At 30.7% G+C, this 24,455-nt stretch overlaps 1 protein-coding gene and 4 long non-coding RNA genes across 9 annotated transcripts; 2 read left to right on the forward strand and 3 right to left on the reverse strand.

Annotated features, from left to right (window-relative positions):
• Positions 1-257: 257 nt before the first annotated feature.
• Positions 258-2,168, forward strand: LOC124436272. The gene is made up of 2 exons (XR_006945276.1): positions 258-485; positions 1,839-2,168. It is a non-coding gene; the product is annotated as an uncharacterized LOC124436272 (long non-coding RNA).
• A 7,393-nt stretch (positions 2,169-9,561) lies between these two features.
• On the reverse strand, positions 9,562-13,025 carry LOC124436273. The gene is made up of 3 exons (XR_006945277.1): positions 12,941-13,025; positions 12,487-12,496; positions 9,562-9,574 (listed from the first exon to the last, which is right to left on the reverse strand). It is a non-coding gene; the product is annotated as an uncharacterized LOC124436273 (long non-coding RNA).
• Positions 13,026-13,535: 510 nt separating this feature from the next.
• On the reverse strand, positions 13,536-14,276 carry LOC124436258. Its single transcript, XR_006945262.1, has 2 exons — positions 14,104-14,276; positions 13,536-13,867 (listed from the first exon to the last, which is right to left on the reverse strand). It is a non-coding gene; the product is annotated as an uncharacterized LOC124436258 (long non-coding RNA).
• A 3,208-nt stretch (positions 14,277-17,484) lies between these two features.
• LOC124436248 lies at positions 17,485-21,835 on the reverse strand. Of its 5 annotated transcripts, none has more exons than XR_006945248.1 (8): positions 21,325-21,835; positions 20,182-20,278; positions 19,998-20,049; positions 19,743-19,829; positions 19,504-19,618; positions 18,781-18,945; positions 18,441-18,710; positions 17,485-17,663 (listed from the first exon to the last, which is right to left on the reverse strand). It is a non-coding gene; the product is annotated as an uncharacterized LOC124436248 (long non-coding RNA). The 5 variants fall into 5 exon arrangements; XR_006945247.1 differs by having other exon boundaries at positions 19,998-20,058; XR_006945246.1 differs by lacking the exon at positions 19,998-20,049 and adding an exon at positions 18,167-18,242 and having other exon boundaries at positions 21,325-21,833.
• Positions 21,836-22,440: 605 nt separating this feature from the next.
• On the forward strand, positions 22,441-24,443 carry LOC124436237 (enoyl-CoA delta isomerase 2-like). The gene is made up of 3 exons (XM_046986189.1): positions 22,441-22,542; positions 23,984-24,126; positions 24,198-24,443. Exons 2-3 carry the CDS (start codon positions 23,986-23,988, stop codon positions 24,318-24,320), a joined length of 264 nt encoding a protein of 87 aa, XP_046842145.1. The 5' UTR covers positions 22,441-22,542; positions 23,984-23,985; the 3' UTR covers positions 24,321-24,443.
• Positions 24,444-24,455: the final 12 nt, after the last annotated feature.

The raw sequence follows: 24,455 nt of genomic DNA on the forward strand, positions 1-24,455 counted from the left end.
AGCCCACCTGAAGGTGGTCAACTGATACTCGCAGAAAATCAACTCTGCACTAAACATTCTTTATGTGATGATAGACTGGGGTATTGAAGTGGTCCCTTTCGCTTTGCTCAAAGTTGCGTATATAAAGAAAGGAAGTAGCTACAAAAGAAGATGGAAAAAGTTTGGTTATAGCCAACATCAACAATAGAAAAGGTTTTGTGATAAATGATTATATGCCTCTTGATTTATCTCTATTGTTCTTGTGAAAACCTCAATGGTTTTTATTGATGGTACTGATTTTTGGTTTGCCTATTGAATGGCACATTTATGCTGTTAATTGCATAGAGGTACAGATTGTTCAAATTGTGGTGTAGACTTGCAGAAAATACGACCTACGACTTCTTCTCACGTGTCCTAAACCTTTGATCGCTGCGGTAAACGGTCCAACAGCTGGATTTGGTCTTTCCCTTATCGCACTGTCTGATATAGTCTTTGCTTCAGAAAAGGTAATGTATTGAGTTAGTAAAATTATTCATCCTAGCTGGTCTGACTTCATCTGTGTTTTCAAGTGTTTAATTTCAGAGTTATATTTAATATGGAAAATAGTGATTGTCTCAAAAGAGTTTTTTGCGCATACAGTCACGTCACTAACATTTAAGTCATTTTTGAGAGTTTTGTGAAAAAAGAAAGGAATTGATATAATTTTGAAAACAGCCAAACTTTCTTTAATATCATATGTTAAACATTTATTGAGTCGTTTTTCATTGATCAATTTACTTCGCCAATGAATACAATAAACACGTCAATAATACATTCAGACGAAAATCTTCAAAGTGAAAAAATTTATGTGGTAACGGGGCGATATTAAACCTCGACGGGTTCAGTTTCCTTTACCCTCATACTTCCCTCTTTACCCAAACCCCTTAATATAATTCAGTACTTTGCTCAACCCGTAGTGACTCCTCAGTACAATATTACGTAATTTTTATTTCAGTTTACATATTCGTCGTGTTTTTAAATGCAACTTCTCAAACGAAGTTTGTGGAGTGGGGTCATCCTCTAGTTGGATGTTCCTCTCTAACTTTACCTAATTTATTTGGTCATTCACAGGTACACGTGACTTGTTTATATTAAACGGAGGCCTGGGCACTATATCATATTTTGAAATGTTATGTATTTGAGTTGTATCCACGCCTATTGATCACTTTATATAAACTTTAAAATGTCTTCTTTTCTTTAACCTGAGAGGATGTGTTATGTTCTGATGTGTTAAATATTAACTGTGAGATTAAAAAGTAATTAAAACTATAAATAGCTTTATCTAAGTTCCCACAAAATGCTTTACTCCCTATCCCTACCCCCCCCTCGCTTCATATAAAGTGTATCGTGAAACATAATTGTTGTTTTTATAAAAGAACCGAGATGCTTTAAAAAAAATTCATTTTGTCTTACGGTGAATTTCCTTTAAATCGGGCAATGTCTGTTATTCTATGCAACACGAAACTCGACTGCGACATGGCAAAGGAAACGCGGAATTATTGCAGAACTTTTATCTTTCAAACATTTAGTGAAGGAACTCAATTCACTTTTGGCGAGATTTTCACTAGTTTCTAGACAGGTTTGTCTGTCTATTTTACGAGGAGAGGATTGAGCACTATTAGAAAGCAGAAGGAGAGGGAGGGGTGGGCGAAGCTCAGCAACTAGAGGGAGAGGAGACACGGGACCTTTGAAAATGCAATAAATTTCTATTGTTATTCATGGACGTTCACGTCGCAGATGATAAAAACATACATTCACAGTTTTGAACTCTTAAAAAATCCATGTCAGCAAATAGTAAAGCAGCATATTTAATATTGTAGTGCCTTCGAGAAACAGACGTTGATGGTCATCAGTAATATACAAGAACTTGTGGATAAAAATCACGAGGAATGCGATTTGTTTCAAAAGTACATCAGCAACGATGATATTTTGGATGGCATCGTAAGAAGATGGTGGACGAGCTTACAGGAATGATATACCATCAAGGTATATTTACGATCAGACTTATTGCGCGTGCAAATATTTATTGTACAAATAGGATATTGTGTCCCCAATGATCCGTTTGTAACCTTTACGCAGCTGAATTTGTAGCGTTCTTGGTGTAAATCATTCGTAACTTGAGTTGAATAACAAAACATACTCATATTTTATCATATTTTCATATTTTCACCAAAAGACTTTAATTAATGCATTTCAACACATTTTCCTCTCAAAAAGAACTTTTACAAAAAATTAAGTCCACCCCCCTTATGATTATAAGTTTTATATATTTTCGTATTTTCACTATAAAACTATTATTAATGCATTTCAACACATTTTCCACCTTTTACAAACAACAACTTTTAAAAAATAGGGATTCCACCTCATCCTTAAAATTAATTTTATCATATTTCCAATATTTCCATTATTTACATCATCAAAATATTATAATTCAAGCATTTGAACACATTTTCCACTTTAAAACAACTTTTACATTAGTAGGGATTCCACCTCATCCTGAAAATTAATTTTATCATATTTCCATATTTTCATCAAAAGACCATAATTCATGCATTTGAACACATTTTCCACTTAAAAAACAACTTTAACAAAAAATTAAGTCCACCCCCCCTCCTGAATATAAGTTTTATAATATTTTCATATTTTCACTATAAAACTATAATTAATGCATTTCAACACATTTTCCATTTAAAAAACAACTTTTACAAAAACAGGGATTCCAACCATTCTGAAAATGAATTTTATCATATTTCCATTATTTTATCAAAATGTTATAATTCAAGCATTTAAACACATTTTCCACTTAAAAACAACTTTTACGAAAGTAGGGATTCCACCTCATCCTAAAAATTAATTTTATCATATTTCCATTATTTTTTTTATTATTTCCATCATCAAAATGCTATAATTCAAGCATTTGAACACATTTTCCACTTTGAAACAACTTTTACGAAAGTAAGGATTCCACCGCTTTGAAAATGAATTTAATCTTATTTCCATTATTTCATCAAAAGACCATAATTCATGCATTTGAACACATTTTCCACTTAAAAAACAACTTTAACAAAAAATTAAGTCCACCCCCCCTCCTGAATATAAGTTTTATAATATTTTCATATTTTCACTATAAAACTATAATTAATGCATTTCAACACATTTTCCATTTAAAAAACAACTTTTACAAAAACAGGGATTCCAACCATTCTGAAAATGAATTTTATCATATTTCCATTATTTTATCAAAATGTTATAATTCAAGCATTTAAACACATTTTCCACTTAAAACAACTTTTACGAAAGTAGGGATTCCACCTCATCCTAAAATTAATTTTATCATATTTCCATTATTTTTATTATTTCCATCATCAAAATGCTATAATTCAAGCATTTGAACACATTTTCCACTTTAAAACAACTTTTACGAAAGTAAGGATTCCACCGCTTTGAAAATGAATTTAATCTTATTTCCATTATTTCATCAAAGACCATAATTCATGCATTTGAACACATTTTCCACATCAAAAGAACTTTTACAAATAATAGAGTCCCCTAAAATGAATTTTATCATATTTATATTTTCATTAAAAGACTATAATTAATGCATTTCAACACATTTTCCACTTAAAACAACTTTTACAAAAATAGGATTCCACCTCATCCTGAAATTAATTTTCATTTTCTATTATTTTCATTATTTCCATCATCAAAATATTATAATTCAAGCATTTGAACACATTTTCCACTTTAAAACAACTTTTACGAAAGTAGGGATTCCACCTCATCCTGAAAATTAATTTTATCATTTCCATTATTTCCATTATTTCCATCATGAAAATATTATAATTCAATCATTTGAACACATTTTCCACTTTAAAACAACTTTTACGAAAGTAAGGATTCCACCCTTTGAAAATGAATTTAATCATATTTCCATTATTTCATCAAAAGACTATAATTCATGCATTTGAACACATTTTCCACTTAAAAACAACTTTTACAAAAGTTAAGTCCACCCTCCTGAATATGAATTTTATAATATTTTCATATTTTCACTATAAAACTATAATTAATGCATTTCAACACATTTTCCACTTAAAAACAACTTTTACAAAACAAAGATTCCAACTATTCTGAAAATGAATTTTATCATATTTCCATATTTTTAATCAAAAGACTATAATTCATGCATTGGAACACATTTTCCACATCAAAAAGAACTTTTACAAATAATAGAGTCCCCCACTGAAAATGAATTTTATCATATTTCCATATTTTCATTAAAAGATTATAATTAATGCATTGCAACAATTTTACACTTAAAAAACAACTTTTACAAAAATAGGGATTCCACCTCATCCTGAAATTAATTTTATCATGTTTCTATTATTTCCATTATTTCCATCATCAAAATATTATAATTGCATTTGAACACATTTTCCACTTTAAAACAACTTTTACGAAAGTAGGGATTCCACCTCATCCTAAAAATTAATTTTATCATATTTCCATTATTTTCATTATTTCCATCATCAAAATATTATAATTCAAGCATTTGAACACATTTTCCACTTTAAAACAACTTTTACGAAAGTAAGGATTCCACCGCTTTGAAAATGAATTTAATCTTATTTCCATTATTTCATCCATAATTCATGCATTTGAACACATTTTCCACTTAAAAACAACTTTTACAAAAGTTAAGTCCACCCTCCTGAATATGAGTCTTATAATATTTTCATATTTACACTATAAAACTATAATTAATGCATTTCAACACATTTTCCACTTAAAAAACAACTTTTAGAAAAACAAAGATTCCAACTATTCTGAAAATAAATTTTACCATATTTCCATATTTTAATCAAAAGACTATAATTCTTCATGCATTTGAACACATTTTTCACAATAAAAAGAACCTTTATAAAAATATGGATTCCTCCCCTCTTGAAAATGAATTTAGTCTTATTTCCATTATATTATCAAAATGTTATAATTCAAGCATTTAAACACATTTTCCACTTTAAAACAATGCTATCATATTTCCATATTTTCACCAAAAGGCTTATTCATGCATTTGAACACATTTTCCACGTAAAAAACAACTTTTACAAAAAATTTTTCCACTCCCCCTCCTGAATATAAGTTTTATAATATTTTCATATTTTCACTATAAAACTATAATTAATGCATTTCAACACATTTTCCACTTTAAAACAACTTTTATGAAAGTAAGGATTCCACAGCTTTGAAAATGAATTTAATCTTATTTCCATTATTTCATCAAAAGACCATAATTCACGCATTGGAACACATTTTCCTCATCAAAAAGAACTTTTACAAATAATACAGTCCCCCCCTGAAAATTAATTTTATCATATTTCCATATTTTCACCATAATTCATGCATTTGAACACATTTTCCAGTTAAAAAACAACTTTTACAAAAAGTTAAGTCCACCCCCCTCCTGAATATAAGTTTTATAATATTTTCATATTTACAATATAAAACTATAATTAATGCATTTCAACACATTTTCCACTTAAAAAACAACTTTTAGAAAAACAAAGATTCCAACCATTCTGAAAATGAATTTTATCATATTTCCATATTTTAATCAAAAGACTATAGTTCATGCATTTGAACACATTTTCCACATCAAAAAGAACTTTTACAAATAATAGAGTCCCCCAAAAATGAATTTTATCATATTTACATATTTTCATTAAAAGATTATAATTAATGCATTTCAACAATTTTCCACTTAAAACAACTTTTACAAAAAATAGGATTCCACCTCATCCTGAAAATTAATTTTATCATGTTTCTATTATTTCCATTATTTCCATCATCAAAATATTATAATTCAAGAATTTGAACACATTTTCCACTTTAAAACAACTTTTACGAAAGTAAGGATTCCACCGCTTTGAAAATGAATTTAATCTTATTTCCATTATTTCATCAAAAGACCAAAATTCATGCATTTGAACACATTTTCCACATCAAAAAGAACTTTTACAAATAAAAGAGTCCCCCCTAAAATGAATTTTATCATATTTACATATTTTCATTAAAAGATTATAATTAATGCATTTCAACAATTTTCCACTTAAAAAACAACTTTTACAAAAATAGGGATTCCACCTCATCCTGAAAATTAATTTTATCATGTTTCTATTATTTTCATTATTTCCATCATCAAAATATTATAATTCAAGAATTATAACACATTTTCCACTTTAAAACAACTTTTACGAAAGTAAGAATTCCACCGCTTTGAAAATGAATTTAATCTTATTTCCATTATTTCATCAAAAGACCAAAATTGATGCATTTGAACACATTTTACAGTTAAAAAACAACTTTTACAAAAAGTTAATTCCACCCCCCTCCTGAATATAAGTTTTATAATATTTTCATATTTTCACTATAAAACTATAATTAATGCATTTCAACACATTTTCCACTTAAAACAACTTTTACAAAACAAGGATTCAAACCATTCATCATCAAAATATTATAATTAAAGCATTTGAACACATTTTCCACTTTAAAACAACTTTTACGAAAGTAGGGATTCCACCTCATCCTGAAAATTAATTTTATCATATTTCCATATTTTCATCAAAAGACCAAAATTCATGCATTTGAACACATTTTCCACATCAAAAAGAACTTTTACAAATAATAGAGTCCCCCCCCTAAAAATGAATTTTATCATATTTACATATTTTCATTAAAAGATTATAATTAATGCATTTCAACAATTTTCCACTTAAAAAACAACTTTTACAAAAATAGGGATTCCACCTCATCCTGAAAATTAATTTTATCATGTTTCTATTATTTCCATTATTTCCATCATCAAAATATTATAATTCAAGAATTTGAACACATTTTCCACTTTAAAACAACTTTTACGAAAGTAAGGATTCCAACCCTGTGAAAATGAATTTTATCACATTTACATATTTTCATTAAAAGATTATAATTAATGAATTTTAACAATTTTCCACTTAAAAAACTTTTACAAAAATAGGGATTCCACCTGATCCTGAAAATTAATGTTTCTATTATTTCCATTAATTCCATCATCAAATTATTATAATTGAAGCAATTGAACACATTTTCCACTTTAAAACAACTTTTACGAAAGTAGGGTTTCCACCTCATCCTAAAAATTAATTTTACCATATTTCCATTATTTTCATTATTTCCATCATCAAAATATTATAATTCAAGAATTTAACACATTTTCCACTTTAAAACAACTTTTACGAAAGTAAGGATTCCACCACTTTGAAAATGAATTTAATCTTATTTCCATTATTTCATCAAAAGACCATAATTCATGCATTTGAACACATTTTCCACTTAAAAAACAACTCTTACAAAAACAAGGATTCCAACCATTCTGAAAATGAATTTTATCATATTTCATATTTTAATCAAAGACTATAATTCATGCATTTGAACACATTTTCCACATCAAAAGAACTTTTACAAATAATAGAGTCCCACCTAAAATGAATTTTATCATATTTACATATTTTCATTAAAAGATTATAATTAATGCATTTCAACAATTTTCCACTTAAAAACAACTTTTACAAAATAGATTCCACCTCATCCTGAAAATTAATTTCATCATGTTTCTATTATTTCCATTATTTCCATCATCAAAATATTATAATTCAAGAATTTGAACACATTTTCCACTTTAAAACAACTTTTACGAAAGTAAGGATTCCACCGCTTTGAAAATGAATTTAATCTTATTTCCATTATTTCATCAAAAGACCATAGTTCATGCATTTCAACACATTTTCCACATCAAAAAGAACTTTTACAAATAATAGAGTCCCCCCTGAAAATGAATTTTATCATATTTCCATATTTTCATTAAAAGATTATAATTAATGCATTTCAACAATTTTCAGCTTAAAAAACAACTTTTACAAAAATAGGGATTCCATCTCATCCTGAAAATTAATTTTATCATGTTTCTATTATTTCCATTATTTCCATCATCAAAATATTATAATTGAAGCATTTAAACACATTTTCCACTTTAAAACAACTTTTACGAAAGTAGGGATTCCACCTCATCCTAAAAATTAATTTTATCATATTTCCATTATTTTCATTATTTTCATCATCAAATTATTATAATTCATGCATTTGAACACATTTTCCACTTAAAAAACAACTTTTACAAAAAGTTAAGTCCACCCGCCTCCTGAATATAAGTTTTATAATATTTTCATATTTTCACTATAAAACTATAATTAATGCATTTCAACACAATTTCCACTTAAAAAACAACTTTTACGAAAGTAGGGATTCAACCCAGAAAATTTTTATCATATTTCCATATTTTTATCAAAGACTATAATTAATGCATTTGAACACATTTTCACAATAGAAAAAACTTTTATAAAAATAGGGATTCCTCCCCTCTTGAAAATGAATTTAGTCTTATTTCCATTATTTTATCAAAATGTTATAATTCAAGCATTTAAACACATTTTCCACTTTAAAACAACTTTTACGAAAGTAGGATTCCAATCCCTGAAAATATTTCCATATTTTCACCAAAGACTTATTCATGCATTTGAACACATTTTCCATAAAAACAACTTTTACAAAAATTAAGTCCACCCCCCTCCTGAATATAAGTTTTATAATGTTTTCATATTTTCACTATAAAACTATAATTAATGCATTTCAACACATTTTCCTCTCAAAAAACAACAAACAAAGGGGAGGAATCCCTTTTATAAAAGTTTTTTATTGTGCAAAATGTGTCAAATGCATGAAGAATTATAGTCTTTGATAAAAATATGAAAATTGATAAATTCATTTTAGAATGGTTGGAATCCCTGTTTTGTAAAAGTTGTTTTAAATGGAAAATGTGTTCAAATCATTAATTATAATATTTTGATGATGGAAATAATGGAAATAATGTAATATGATAAAATTGATTTTCAGGATGAGGTGGAATCCCTATTTTTGTAAAATTGTTTTAATTGGAAAATTGTTCAAATGCATTAATTATAATCTTTAATTAAAATATGGAAATATTATAAAATTCATTTTCAGGGGGGGACTCTATTATTTTTAAAAGTTCTTTTTGATGTGGAAAATGTGTTCAAATGCATGAATTATAGTCATTTGATTAAAATATGGAAATATGATAAAATTCATTTTCAGAATGGTTGGAATCCTGTTTTGTAAAAGTTGTTTTTTAAGTGGAAAATGTGTTTAAATGCATTAAATATAAATTTATAGTGAAAATATGAAAACATTAAAAACTTATATTCAGGAGGGGGGACTTAATTTTTGTAAAAGTTCTTTTTGAGAGGAAAATGTGTTGAAATGCATTAATTATAGTCTTTTGAAAATATGGAAATATGATAAAATTAAATTTCAAGGGGAGTTGACTCCTTTTTGTAAAAGTTCTTTAAATGTGGAAAATGTGTTCAAAGGCATGAATTATGGTCTTTTGATGAAATAATGGAAATAAGATTAAATTCATTTTCAAAGCAGTGGAATCCTTACTTTCAAGAAAGTTGTTTAAAGTGGAAAATGTGTTCAAATTCTTGAATTATAATATTTTGATGATGGAAATAATGAAAATATGTAAATATGATAAAATTCATTTTTAGGTGGGGACTCTATTATTTGTAAAAGTTCTTTTGATGTGGAAAATGTGTTCAAATGCATGAACTATGGTCTTTGATGAAATAATGGAAATAAGATTAAATTCATTTTCAAAGCGGTGGAATCCTTACTTTCGTAAAAGTTGTTTTAAAGTGGAAAATGTGTTCAAATTCTTGAATTATAATATTTTGATGATGGAAATAATGGAAATAATAGAAACATGATGAAATTAATTTTCAGGATGAGGTGGAATCCCTATTTTTGTAAAAGTTGTTTTTTAAGTGGAAAATTGTTGAAATGCATTAATTATAATCTTTTAATGAAAATATGAAATATGATAAAATTCATTTTTAGGGTGGGACTCTATTATTTGTAAAAGTTCTTTTTGATGTGGAAAATGTGTTCAAATGCATGAACTATAGTCTTTTGATTAAAATACTGAAATATGATAAAATTCATTTTCAGAATGGTTGGAATCCTTGTTTTTGTAAAAGTTGTTTTTTAAGTGGAAAATGTGTTCAAATGCATGAATTATGGTCTTTTGATGAAATAATGGAAATAAGATTAAATTCATTTTCAAAGGGTGGAATCTTTACTTTCGTAAAAGTTGTTTTAAAGTGGAAAATGTGTTAAATCTTGAATTATAATATTTTGATGATGGAAATAATGAAAATATGTAAATATGATAAAATTCATTTTAGGGGGACTCTATTATTTGTAAAAGTTGTTTTGATGTGGAAAATGTGTTCAAATGCATAAATTTTGTTCTTTGATGAAAATATGGAAATATGATAAAATTAATTTTCAGGATGAGGTGGAATCCCTACTTTCGTAAAGTTGTTTTAAAGTGGAAAATGTGTTCAAATTCTTGAATTATAATATTTTGATGATGGAAATAATGAAAATAATGGAAATATGATAAAATTAATTTTTAGGATGAGGTGGAATCCCTACTTTCGTAAAAGTTGTTTTAAAGTGGAAAATGTGTTCAAATGCTTCAATTATAATATTTTGATGATGGAAATAATGGAAATAATAGAAACATGATAAAATTAATTTCAGGATGAGGTGGAATCCCTATTTTTGTAAAAGTTGTTTTTTAAGTGGAAAATTGTTGAAATGCATTAATTATAATCTTTTAATGAAAATATGTAAATATGATAAAATTCATTTTTAGGGGGGACTCTATTATTTGTAAAAGTTCTTTTTGATGTGGAAAATGTGTTCAAATGCATGAACTATAGTCTTTTGATTAAAATATGGAAATATGATAAAATTAATTTTCAGGATGAGGTGGAATCCCTATTTTTGTTAAAGTTGTTTTTTAAGTGGAAAATGTGTTGAAATGCATTAATTATAGCTTTATAGTGAAAATATGAAAATATTATAAAACTTATATTCTGGAAGGGTGGACTTAATTTTTGTAATAGTTGTTTTTAAGTGGAAAATATGTTCAAATGCATGAATTAGTCTTTGGTGAAAATATGGAAATATGATAACATTCATTTTCAGGGATTGGAATCCTACTTTCGTAAAAGTTGGTTTTATGTGGAAATTGGGTTTAAATGCTTGAATTATAACATTTTGATAAAATAATGGAAATAAGACTAAATTCATTTTCAAGAGGGGAGGAATCCCTATTTTTATAAAAGTTTTTTCTATTGTGCAAAATGTGTTCAAATGCATTAATTATAGTCTTTGATAAAAATATGGAAATATGATAAAATTCATTTTCAGGGGTTGGAATCCCTACTTTTGTAAAAGTTGTTTTTAAGGAAAATGTGTTGAAATGCATGAATTAGTCTTTTGGTGAAAATGTGGAAATATGATAACATTCATTTTCAGGGATTGGAATCCTACTTTCGTAAAAGTTGTTTTAAAGTGGTAAATGTGTTTAAATGCTTGAATTATAACATTTTGATGAAATAATAGAAATAAGACTAAATTCATTTTTAAGAGGGGAGGAATCCCTATTTTTATAAAAGTTTTTCTATGTGCAAAATGTGTTCAAATGCATTAATTATAGTCTTTTGATAAAAATATGGAAATGTGATAAAATTCATTTTCACGGGGTTGGAATCCCTACTTTCGTAAAATTGTGTTTGTGGTGGAAAATGTGTTCAAATGCATGAATTATAGTCTTTTGGTGAAAAAATATGGAAATTTTATAAAATTCATTTTCCGGGGGGTGGACATGATTTTTTTAAAAGTTCTTTTTAATGTGGAAAATGTGTTCAAATGCATGAATTATAATTTTTTGATGAAATAATGGAAATAAGATTAAATTCATTTTCAAGGGTGGAATCCCTTTTAGTAAAAGTTGTTTTTAATTGGAAAATGTGTACAAATGCATGAATTATAGTCTTTTGACGAAAATACGAAAATATTACAAAATTAATTTTCAGGGGGGTGGACTCGATTTTTTTGTCAAGTTCTTTTTGACGTGAAAATGTGTTCAAATGCATAAATTATAGCCTTTTGATGAAAATATGTAAATATGATAAAATTAATTTTCAGGGGTGGAATACCTACTTTGTAAAAGTTGTTTTAAAGTTGAAAATGTGTTCAAAAGCAAGAATTATAGTCTTGGTGAAATAATGGAATATGATGAATTGATTTTCAGGGGTGGAGTGAAATTTTGTAAGAAGTTCTTTTGATGTGGAAAATGTGTTCTAATGCTTTCGTTCAAGACGAAACGTCAATTTCATTTTGGCTTGGTCAAAGTCAGTTTTTATTGTCACATTAATATACATAATTTTCGTCGATAATATGAAAAACATTTTAACTAAGCGCTTCCGACATCACTACGCACGGTCTCATTATAATATTGAAATCCTCATTACCCAAAGCTGACCACGACACACTTTACGAGAACGGAATCGTAACCTTCAATGCAACAAGCCCCTAGCCAGCATATACTTACTAGAGAAAGCATGGTTTTACGTATGTAAAATTGACGCTCAATATTGCAAAACATATTGAAAGGAAAGCCGAATAATAAATTATTATGGGAAAACTGAAAATGTTACCGATACATAGGTATTTTTGAAAATCATTGTCCGTTGCCTGACCGTTATTTTGAGCCCTGTTCTTTTGTTTAATTAACTCAATTATTAACAAGGTATCATTATCTTAATGCAGTTAAGAGTTAAGGTATGGTTTTCACACATTTCGTATTAGTTTGCACTCAGGCGAATGAGATGTTACTCGTTGGAAAAAAACTGACTGCGGTCGAAGCGTGTAACTACGGTTTGATAACAGAAGTAATTCCTCAAGCCGAGTTTGAAAAAGAAATTAACAACAGAATGAAATACATGGCTGCGTTGCCGCCGAAGGTAGCACAAATCTGGACTTTAAAGTTATTGTTTCGTTTCATTTAACCATACAATGCTTCTCTCCATTGCAGTCGCTCTCAATGTCGAAGAAATTATGTCGCTCAGCTGAGCTGGAGAAACTTCACGATGAGAGTAATATAGAATGCGAACTGATTGCTCAAAGATGGGTCTGAAGGAATGCGCGCAAGTATGTTATTCAGTTTGATAAAAACCATTTTCACCAAAGTGTTAAGCGTACAAAAGCATCTGCGCAAACATCTACTTGATGTCACGTGACAACATGTTAATTAATGGCAATTATTTTTTAACAACTGCATCATTTTTCAACAAATGCGCACGAAAGAAGGTTGTTGCGACTAAGAAGTCCGTTACGCCAGCAGTAAACACTGAAGTCTCAATGACTTGAACGATACAGAACGAGTGTTCGAAATTTTCCAGCAAAAAATTTTTTACTATGTTTTGGAACTTGATTCAAAACGCAATTTTTTTCCTCAAAAGTAAAGATTTTAAAAATCGTGCTTCAATGAACGAGTATGTTTTGTTATTCAACTCAAGTTACGAATGATTTACACCAACAACGCTACAAATTCCGCTGCGTAAAGGTTACAAACGGATCATTGGGGACACAATATCCTATTTGTACAATAAATATTTGCACGCGCCATAAGTCTGATCGTAAATATACCTTGATGGTAAATCATTCCTGTAAGCTCGTCCACCATCTTCTTACGATGCCATCCAAAATATCATCGTTGCTGATGTACTTTTGAAACAAATCGCATTCCTCGTGATTTTTATCCTCAAGTTCTTGTATATTACTGTTGACCATCAACGTCTGTTTCTCGAAGGCACTACAATATTAAATATGCTGCTTTACTATTTGCTGACATGGATTTTTTAAAAGTTCAAAACTGTAAATGTTTTCATCATCTACGACGTGAACGTCCATGAATAACAATAGAAATTTATTGCATTTTCAAAGGTCCCGTGTCCCTCTCCTCTAGTTGCTAAGCTTCGCCCACCCTCCCTCTCCTTCTGCTTTCTAATAGTGCTCAATCCATCTCCCTCGTAAAATAGACACACAAACCTGTCTAGAAACTAGTGAAAATCTCGCCAAAAGTGAATTGAGTTCCTTCTCGAAATGTTTGAAAGATAAAAGTTCTGCAATAATTCCGCGTTTCCTTTGCCATGTCGCAGTCGAGTTTCGTGTTGCATAGAATAACAGACATTACCCGATTTAAAGGAAATTCACCGTAAGACAAAATGAATTTTTTAAAGCATCTCGGTTCTTTATAAAACAACAATTATGTTTCACGATACACTTTTTAAGGGGGTAGGGGGTAGGGATAGGGAGTAAAGCATTTTGGGGAACTTAGATAAAGCTATTCGTAGTTTTAATTACTTTTCAATCTCACAGTTAATTTTCAACACCTCAGAACATAACACATCCTCTCAGGTTCAAGAAAAGAAAACATTTTAATGTTTATATAAAGTGATCAATAGGCGTGGATACAACTCAAATACCTAACGATTCAAAATATGACCTTGTGCCCAGGCCTCCGTTTAATATAAACAAGTCACGTGTACCTGTGAATGACCAAATAAATTAGGTACAGTTAGAGAGCAACATCCAACTGGAGGATGACCCAACTCCACAAACTTCGTTTGAAAAGTTGCCTTTAAAAAAACACGACGAATATGTCAACTGAAATAAAAATTACGTAATGTTGTACTGAGGAGTCACTAGGAGTCACTAACGAGTCACTAAGATCAGTTCTTACCAAACTGGAAACATTGGTCTATAAACAAGAAGAAGCGTTATGAATACGTTCCGCTTTCGCGCATGTATATTTACTTTTCATAATTGGAAAGGTCGTCGTTTAATTAGATTCGTGCTCAGTTACAATTGGTTTTTTCTATGAAATTAGATTGTCCCCCCCGCTATCTAATTTGAATTAGAATTTTAGCAAATTGTGAAGTTGTTTCAAAGTAGTTTGCCACCTACTTCGAACTGCTGAGCACAAAGTAATTTTGCTAACTCGCAATGACTGTTCATGCGTCTATTTCTATAATACTATAGTTCATGCGACTTAAACGATCTCATGACACCGTTGAAATAAATGAAATGGTAATCGAGTTCCATCGGTTCTAATCGCTAATAAAGCGCTCGCAAGAAAAATGTTTCGTTTGATCATAGTGTGTGTGTCATCGTGGGGTAACTTCATATGCTGAAAAGACAGTTAAATTTTCCATGCACCTAACTCCCAAAGACTATAGCTAAATGTGTCTATTTCACAAAGACTTTAGTTCATGCACCTAAAGGCTATAAAATCTATATATATGTATATTGTTCGTGCATCTTAACAATATAGTTCATGTACCTAACTCCCAAAGACTATAGTTCACAAACTTAACTTTCAAAGAATATCTTTCACACACCCAACTTCAAAGACTAAACTCCCAAAATTCTTCTTCATGCACCTAAACTCGGAACGACTATAGTTCATACACCTAACTCCCAAAGACTATATTTCACGCACGTAACTCGCAAAGACTATAAGATCATGCGTCTATTTCCCAAAGAGTTTAGTTCATGCAACTAACACCAAAGAAAATAGTTAATGTATCTAATTACCAAAGACTATAGTTCATGCACCTTACTCCGAAGGACTATAGTTCATGAAAGAGCTCCCAAAGACTATAGTTCATGCACCTAACATCCAAAGACTATAGTTAAAGCACTTAAATTCCAAAACTTATATTTCACGCACCTAAATCTCAAAGATTGTTCATGCGTTTATTTCCCACTTATTGAACTCACTTGATTGGTGAATTGTATTTTCCCATGTTTTCAAAACTTTCTTAAAGGTCGTACATTCCAATTCTTGTTCTTAATTCCAGGATCACATACATATGAACTATTGACCAGACAAAATCATGATATCTAATTACAATGTGACATCACTCTTCACATCCATACCATTAGACATAGCCAAACAACACAACTAGACAAATAAAATCCTAGACTTACTCAACCTTTGCCTCTCCACTGAATTCTTCTTCTAAAACTCATACTATAGACAACTTTCAGCGAATCAATGGGGTCACCACTATACACCTTCCTCGCAAAAGCTGTCGTGCAAAACCTCGAAACACAATCAGTCACCAACAGCACAGATGAAACAGACAGACTATGGAATAGATATAAAGACGATATCTTTGCCATAGTCAAGAAAGCCAAAACTGGACAAATGCTACACACCATAAAAATACTACAAAGAAGATAACCTTCACTAAAGACAAAAAACACAACAAGACTAAACAAACAAGTATACGGCATAAATACCCTTACAGACCAAATACTTGATTTCAACCGTAATCATTCCACACAACACAAAATAAGCAACATTCGAACACTTTTCAACAGAATTAACACTCACTGCAGCACAGAAGAAGCCAAAAAACAGAACGCAACTACTTGTTCTCATTTATAAAAACTAGTTACCCTATAGAAACTTTATAGACGAAACTATAAGCAAAATCAGTCAGAACTTTACTACTAACGGACACCTCCCGAAAGCAGACACTGCTATTAGGTCCCTGCCAATACTCTTACTATTAACTTATTTACAACCTCTCATAAGCAGACACCAAAACAATCTTCAAACAATTCTGTAGTGTTTATGGTGTTTCGAAAGTTCACTTTTAGAGGTGGTCATGGGAGAAAAAATTTACATGAGTTTAATATTTACTGAGGAAATTACCATACACCAGCTATGGTCAAATGGCAATTTTGCACAAATTAACAAATATTCGTGGCAGAGATTGAATTTTTATATTTTCGTTGTTTCAAGAAATTTACATTGTTTTTGCTGACATACGATAGAACATATTTCGCATACCTTCCTCCTAAACCCACTTTCCGCCATATTTTGCCGTTTAGTGTGCATTTCATAGCCGAATCTTATAACTTAGATATTTCATACAGGGACAATCCTTCACCATTGATAAGTGTCGTCGCTTTTGTGCTCGATAAATCCCGCTTCAAAAAAAATATAGATATGACGATATATTTTCGGATATTTTGGGTTTTTTTTTGTAGTGTTGTTCGCAATGATTCATACATAGATCAAATTGAACCTTAGCCGACAATTACCCCGCACGTGTGATTGGGTCAAGATTGTCTGTCTAATACATTGTATACAGAACCATTTAAAAACCACTATAAAGCTATTAAAACCAACAAAACACAATTAAAAACTATGTATAATAACTATATATATATCGTAACAACGAATATTTTCATATTTTTTCGATATTTTCGGTACATCGATATATCGATATACCGAAAAAAAACCAATATCGATAAACCGATATTTAAAAAAACCCCGATATTTATCGATAATTCGATATGTCGCAACAGCCTACCTCGCAAGAGCCTTTATCGTCGTAAACATGCTTGGACTCATTCATGTTTTCAGTGGTTGGCGAGTCCTCATCCAAAACTCTCGAGCGTATGCTAGGTGCTTCAACTACGTTCAATTTCATCAAGCTATCTTCAACCTGGCGTCGTTGTTTCTCTTCTGCCATGCTTGATTTTCTTTCAATGTTGGAAGTTTCATTTTCAAGCAGTTCTTCTACCTCGATCTACGAATTATAATATCTGTCATAAATATTAAAGCAGTTTGTTTATGTAGAAAATATGCAGACACAAAGTTATGAAGAGAAATAAAAACATCTTTAACATTGTCACGGATATTACGAGGGGCATAACAAAGTGTTGATGAGTTTGACTAATTCTACTGTAGTCAATTGTAGTCACATTATAAAGCCTACTTCCTATTGTTTTTGGAGTTCAATGTGCATTCTAATCTTTCGTTTCAAATCCGCATTCTATTCTTGTAATCTTGTAGCCCATATTCTTGCAAGCATTTCTCAAATGGATATTCACAAATGGAGACTCGACAAGATATGTTAATTTTTTTTCACCAAACAAAAAATTTGTCACAGTCTGTTACGGGTCTTGCAGCTGACATATGAAATGTTTGTAAGTGTGGCAGGAAAATTACATTTATATAGCTACTCTTTGTTTTGCTATGTTAAGCATCACACAATAACAAGAAAACGAATGAGGAATTGGTCACACTTACCACTAAAAACAGTAAAATTCTAGAGCTCCAGTACGAATAGCAAATGACTGTCAAAACGAGGGACGATCTTGGCCCACTGCGATAATATTTTACCAAATGAAGGGAATTCCACAAAACATGTCCATTTGGACATATTATACAAGTGCACATGTGTCAACTAACCCTGGTTTAACCAAGGTTTGCGTTAAATACGACGCTTTATATTTTTCATCGCTGTAGTATGAACTACTTTGTTGATAAATATATAGTAATTCTGCGAGTAAAATATCTTTACCTTCCTCTGCACAACAAAGTTTTTCTTGTATCAACGCACACAGCCTCCTACTAGCTCAAGAAACAAGCCAAAATATGAAAGAGAAGCGATCTCGTTTGAGTGAAAACTTGATGGTAAAAAGTTGAAAAGTTGCTGATGGTTATCGCCATAAATTACCAATGGAAGAATTTACCACCACGATAAAATCAATATTACCACCACTGATAAAGTATTAGTGACCAATGCCGCCAGCTTGCCAGTGACCAGTGGCATGTACGCGTACCTATTTTTCTATAATTGCGACGCATCATGGGATTTACATTCAAATTTATTTTTGTGAGTAAATTCATTTTATCTTTACCATAAAAATGTTGTTTTACTTCAAAAATCTTCGCTTGTCAGACTTCGTGAGATGACTAAATCTCGCAAGCGTTCGATCACGGCCATGACCGATTTTTCACCGAGTACTTTGTTGTCACGTGTTCTGACGTTGACCGTGTCTGAGACCGTCTCTTTTCACCAACAACTGTTTAAAAACAACATAAAACCATTTAACCAATCGCATTTAGTAATAAAATGAACATCTATTTTGCTTTTAAAATAGACAACACTTAAAAAGACAATGAACACAAAACAAACAAACAAAAACACAAACAACAAACAATCCAACAACAGCAAACGATAATACCTTACATTTTACAACTCGCACATCAACTGACTACCAAGAACAACGAGTACTGACAAGTGAGCATCACAATGCACAACATTACAAACAGCACTGACTATAGACAACGACTTACGTTAGAAAGTAGGTTAACAAACTCAAAACAAAAATCATTGAACAGAATACAAATATCAGCACCTTATAAACGGCTTACAAGCGAACAATTAATAAGTATACCACACAAACTAAAACATCCACATATTTTCCTCTCTGTCATGACGTCTAGAGAACAAATACGGCGAACCTGACTAATGTTGTGGAAACGTCAGTAAACTCTGAACACCAACAGTGGTTCCAAACCATTTTAATTTCTATTTATTTGTACAGTAAATAAAAATAATTTAAAAGACTTATTCATACCAAGAACGAAGTTGTACTGTGAAAGTTGTGCATTGCGAACTTTCTTATTTAGTGTTGATCCGTGATCCAAGTCTGTATCAACACGATAACCAGCTGCATGGAACTTCTTTTGAATCTAAACATGACCAAAATGTCAATAAAAAAAAAAAAAGGACAAAAAAATTCCAATTCATAAAATAGCAACAATTTGTCCATAGCTGAGTTTGCATTAGCCTGTGCAAGTTCGATCTAAGGCTTACCAAATTAAATTTACCGGTTCGGCATAATCATCATATTTACTACTGACAGGAATTACTACAACTTGATGGGGAGAAAGCCATAAAATCCTAGAAAATAACAGAAAATGCAGTGCGTCAAAATTTTGAAATAAAGTAAAGTAGAGTAAAAATGATAAAAAATTTCCAAACAATTAAGAAACTTTGTATCATTTTAATTTAACATTTAAGGACATTTCATTTGCTTTAAGCTCTGGCATGAGCCAAGAAAACACTCACCATTTTCCACCAAAGCTTTCAGCAAGAATAGCAATCATTTTTTCAACTGAACCTACAATAGCTCGATGAATAATAAGAGGATGTATTATTCATCGAGCTATTGTGATGTCACTGTTGGTTGAATAAATTAAGTATCAAGACCGTAGTGAGGTTATTCAACGAAAAGCTTACTGGCAAAACTTACCTAGCGTGAGGTTGAATCTCTCAGGAAGTTGGAAATCCAGTTCAATTGTTGCACATTGATGAGACCATCTCATAGCATCAAAAATTTTTATATTAATCTATAAATTGTGATAGCAATGAAATTATAAATTCACAATGGTATACATCTGTAAACATAGAAAGCTTCATCCCCCATCCCCAGGATTTATCTGCCGTTTTTGACCAAAATTATTCAAAGCTTCCATCAGTTTCTAATGAAGCATAAAACAAACTCATTTAGTTAAACAATTAAAAATATTATCAATCATTAAACATTTTCGATATTTATGACAAGACAGCTAAAAAAACATTGTAAAGACTGCATTTATGTTCGCTGTGAACAAATTTCCTCCCTTTTTTGGGAGGTAAACAAACCAATCTGTATGTCAAATCAACAAATGAAAACATTCTATATTTTATTTCATTCTTGAATAACTGTTTATATCTTTGATATCCATAAAGAGGAATTGCACACGATGAAACAAATGTAACTTGATTAAATAGTTCATTGGTTTCAACCATTGAGTTGTAATGTTTGAAATGTTCAAGGTTAGAAGCCATCTTGATTTCAGCAAGCGGAGACTGAAACGAGTTAATATTTTAGTTGCAATATTAACAAATACTAAATAAAATCAATTACAAGAAAACAAAACAATGATGAACCAAAATTGTTAAAGAACATATTTTAAGTAAAACGACTCATGCAAGGTAACTCAAATGTTCAACTTATGATGGTGAAAATATAAAAAACATGGAGATAAAATAAAGCATGACAATCAATAGATCTTCACTTAGGTAATAATAGCTGCAGATCCAAATTTATAAACAGTGTGTGAAGCACTGACTAAAACATTTTGGCAATCAAATGCACTTGAAAGCCCTGGCAGGTTAGCTAAAGTCCCTCGGTGCTACAAGTCTTGTGACTTTTACTACAAAATCTCCCTCGGCTTTCAAGTACATTTAATCACTAAGTTACCTCACTACCGTGCATCGTTTCACTTATAAAAATATTGCACACGTTAGCTAAAATGTAGATCCCATTAACTACATACATGTATGGTCTTATATGAGCCAGTTTTAAATACTCAAAGAATATTTAGGCAATCAGAGAGTAAAATATTTTTACCTTACTCTGAACAAAACAGTTTTTCTTGTGAGTCTTTTTATCGCAGGGATACGTCGGTATAAAATTCTTATCACCAAAATGTTTCAAATTCCAAATTGGTGAAGTGTTGACTGTGTAGTAAGCTGGTCGATACAACTCATACGCAACGCATCGATTTGCTGTTTAAAATCATGATAGAACTCATGCAGATAGATTGGTTTCACATAGCCAGAATAACAACCAATAACTGTTAGCTTCCAGAGCAATTCAGTGAATTCACCACAAATGTCAGTCTGCTACGTGAAGATAGTTCTCTTGCATATGCCTCAAGTCTTTTTTTACGCTTCCGAATTGCATCCTTGAACGCCTTATTTTATACAGTTCAGCCAACATTTACCTATTCTTGCCATAAAATGATTAAGTGTGCTCCAAGTTGACTGAAAATAAAATTGTTCAGCATACGCCATTTTGAAAGCATGTCTATAATTATCCACTATCATCCATTGTAACCACTATCAACATCCTAATGTCATTGGTCAAAAATAGTCACATTTTTATTTACTTTTGCCTTTCATTCATGTCATTTCTAGATATGAATTTTCTTATTCGTCCATAGTTCAATCAATAATAAAAAAATATTTATTGTAAATTTTATTATAGCAAATGAACGTGACGCCAAGAGTTTGTAAATTACATGCAATTTTTCGTCGTGGTATAGTGAACTATCTATCTCGACCTTATTTAAACCTGAACATTTTACGAAGATGGTTCGAAAGTTCCCTGCAATCTCCGACCAGTTTAAAGAAGCAAAGACAAAGTAGGATCTTTAATTCAAGATCCAGGGAATGAATTGAAGTTAAAGATGTACGCCCTTTTAAGCAGGTATTTTACGAATCATAAAGATATTGTATCCGGTTTTACATAAAGCTTGACCATTAGTTGTTGTATCTCCTACCTACAAGCTCTTCAATTAAATGGTGACTTTACATTTTTGGTGCACGATGTGCATCATTGCAGTTGAATCACATATTTGCAAAGGCACAGTCAATTTTTTTCAATTCTAACTTTTCACAGTCCCACCATACAATACAATCAAAGTTGAAAATAAGACGAATCTAAATAACAATAATCATTTCCAGGGTTCTTTAGGCAAATGTAATACACCAAAGCCTGGGACTTTGGACTTTGTTGGAAAGGCAAAATGGAATGCATGGAACGATTTGAGTGATTTATCACAGGTGAACAAATGCATGAATTATAGTCTTGGTAAAATAATGGAACTAAGATTAAATTCATTTTCAGGGGTGGAATCCTTATTTCTATAAAAGTTCTTTTTGTTGTGGAAAATGTGTTCAAATGCATGAATTATAGTCTTTTGGTGAAAGTATGGAAATATTATAAAATTCATTTTCAGGGGTGGTGGACTCGATTTTTTGTCAAAGTTCTTTTTGATGTGGAAAATGTGTTCAAATACATGAATTATAGTCTTTTGATGAAAATATGTAAATATGATAAAATTCATTTTCAGGGGGGGTGGAATCCATATTTTTTTAAAAGTTGTTCTTTAGGTGGAAAATGTGTTGAAATGCATTAATTATAGTCATTTGATGAAAATATGGAAATATGATAAAATTCTTTTTTAAGGGGGGATGACTCGATTTTTCTAAAAGTTCTTTTGGATGTGGAAAATGTGTTCAAATGCATGAATTATAGTCTTTTGGTAAAATAATGGAACTAAGATTAAATTCATTTTCAGGGGGGGTGGAATCCCTATTTCTATAAAAGTTCTTTTTGTTGTGGAAAATGTGTTCAAATGCATGAATTATAGTCTTTTGGTAAAATAATGGGAACTAAGATTAAATTCATTTTCAGGGGGTGGAATCTATTTCTATAAAAGTTCTTTTTGTTGTGGAAAATGTGTTCAAATGCATGAATTATAGTCTTTTGGTGAAAGTATGGAAATATTATAAAACACATTTTCAGGGGGGGTGGACTCGATTATTTTGTCAAAGTTCTTTTTGATGTGGAAAATGTGTTCAAATACATGAATTATAGTCTTTTGGTGAAATTATGGAAATATTATAAAATTCATTTTCAGGGGTGGAATCCTCATTTTCTAAAAGTTGTTTTTAAGTGGAAAATGTGTTGGAATGCATTAATTATAGTGTTTTCGTGAAAGGTCAATTTCATTTTGGCTTGGTCAAAGTCAGTTTTTGTATCGTCACATTAATATACATAATTTTCGTCGATAATATGAAAAAACATTTTTAACTAAGCGCTTCCGACATCACTACGCACGGTCTCATTATAATATTGAAATCCTCATTACCCAAAGCTGACCACGACACACTTTACGAGAACGGAATCGTAACCTTCAATGCAACAAGCCCCTAGCCAGCATATACTTACTAGAGAAGCATGGTTTTACGTATGTAAAAATTGACGCTCAATATTGCAAAACATATTGAAAGGAAAGCCGAATAATAAATTATTATGGGAAAACTGAAAATGTTACCGATACATAGGTATTTTTGAAAATCATTGTCCGTTGCCTGGCCGTTATTTTGAGCCCTGTTTTTTTTGCTTAGTTAACTCAATTTTTAACAAGGTATTGTTATCTTAATGCAGTTAAGAGGTAAGGTATGATTGTCACACATTTCTTATTAATTTGCACTCAGGCGAATGAGATGTTACTCGTTGGAAAAGAAACTGACTGCGGTCGAAGCTTGTAACTACGGTTTGGTAACAGAAGTTATTCCTCAAGCCGAAATTGAAAAAGAAATTAACAACAGAATGAAATACATGGCTGCGTTGCCGCCGAAGGTAGCACAAATCTGGACTTTACCGTTATTGCTTCGTTTCATTTAACCATACAATGCTTCTCTCCATTGCAGTCGCTCTCATTGTCCAAGAAATTATGTTGCTCAGTTGAGCTGGAGAAACTTCACGATGTGAATAATAAAGAATGCGAAGTGCTTGCTCAAAATGGCTCTCGGAGGAATGCGCGCAAGCAGTGATGACTTTTACAACGCAAATCAAAAATGTAGTTGAAACATTAAGTTGATTCTTGTTTATGAAATGTTCGATGCATTTTCTTTCTGTGTATGTTATTCAGTTTGATAAAAACCATTTCCACCAAAGTGTTAAGCGTA

Source organism: Xenia sp. Carnegie-2017, unplaced genomic scaffold (assembly GCF_021976095.1).
Source record: "Xenia sp. Carnegie-2017 unplaced genomic scaffold, XeniaSp_v1 HiC_scaffold_16, whole genome shotgun sequence".
NCBI lineage: Eukaryota > Metazoa > Cnidaria > Anthozoa > Malacalcyonacea > Xeniidae > Xenia > Xenia sp. Carnegie-2017.

Coding starts and splice junctions, on each gene's coding strand:
- LOC124436237 (XM_046986189.1), top strand. CDS start 23,986: ATGAGATGTTACTCGTTGGAAAAGAAACTGACTGCGGTCGAAGCTTGT. Junction 24,127..24,197: donor TGGCTGCGTTGCCGCCGAAG/GTAGCACAAATC, acceptor TCTCCATTGCAG/TCGCTCTCATTGTCCAAGAA.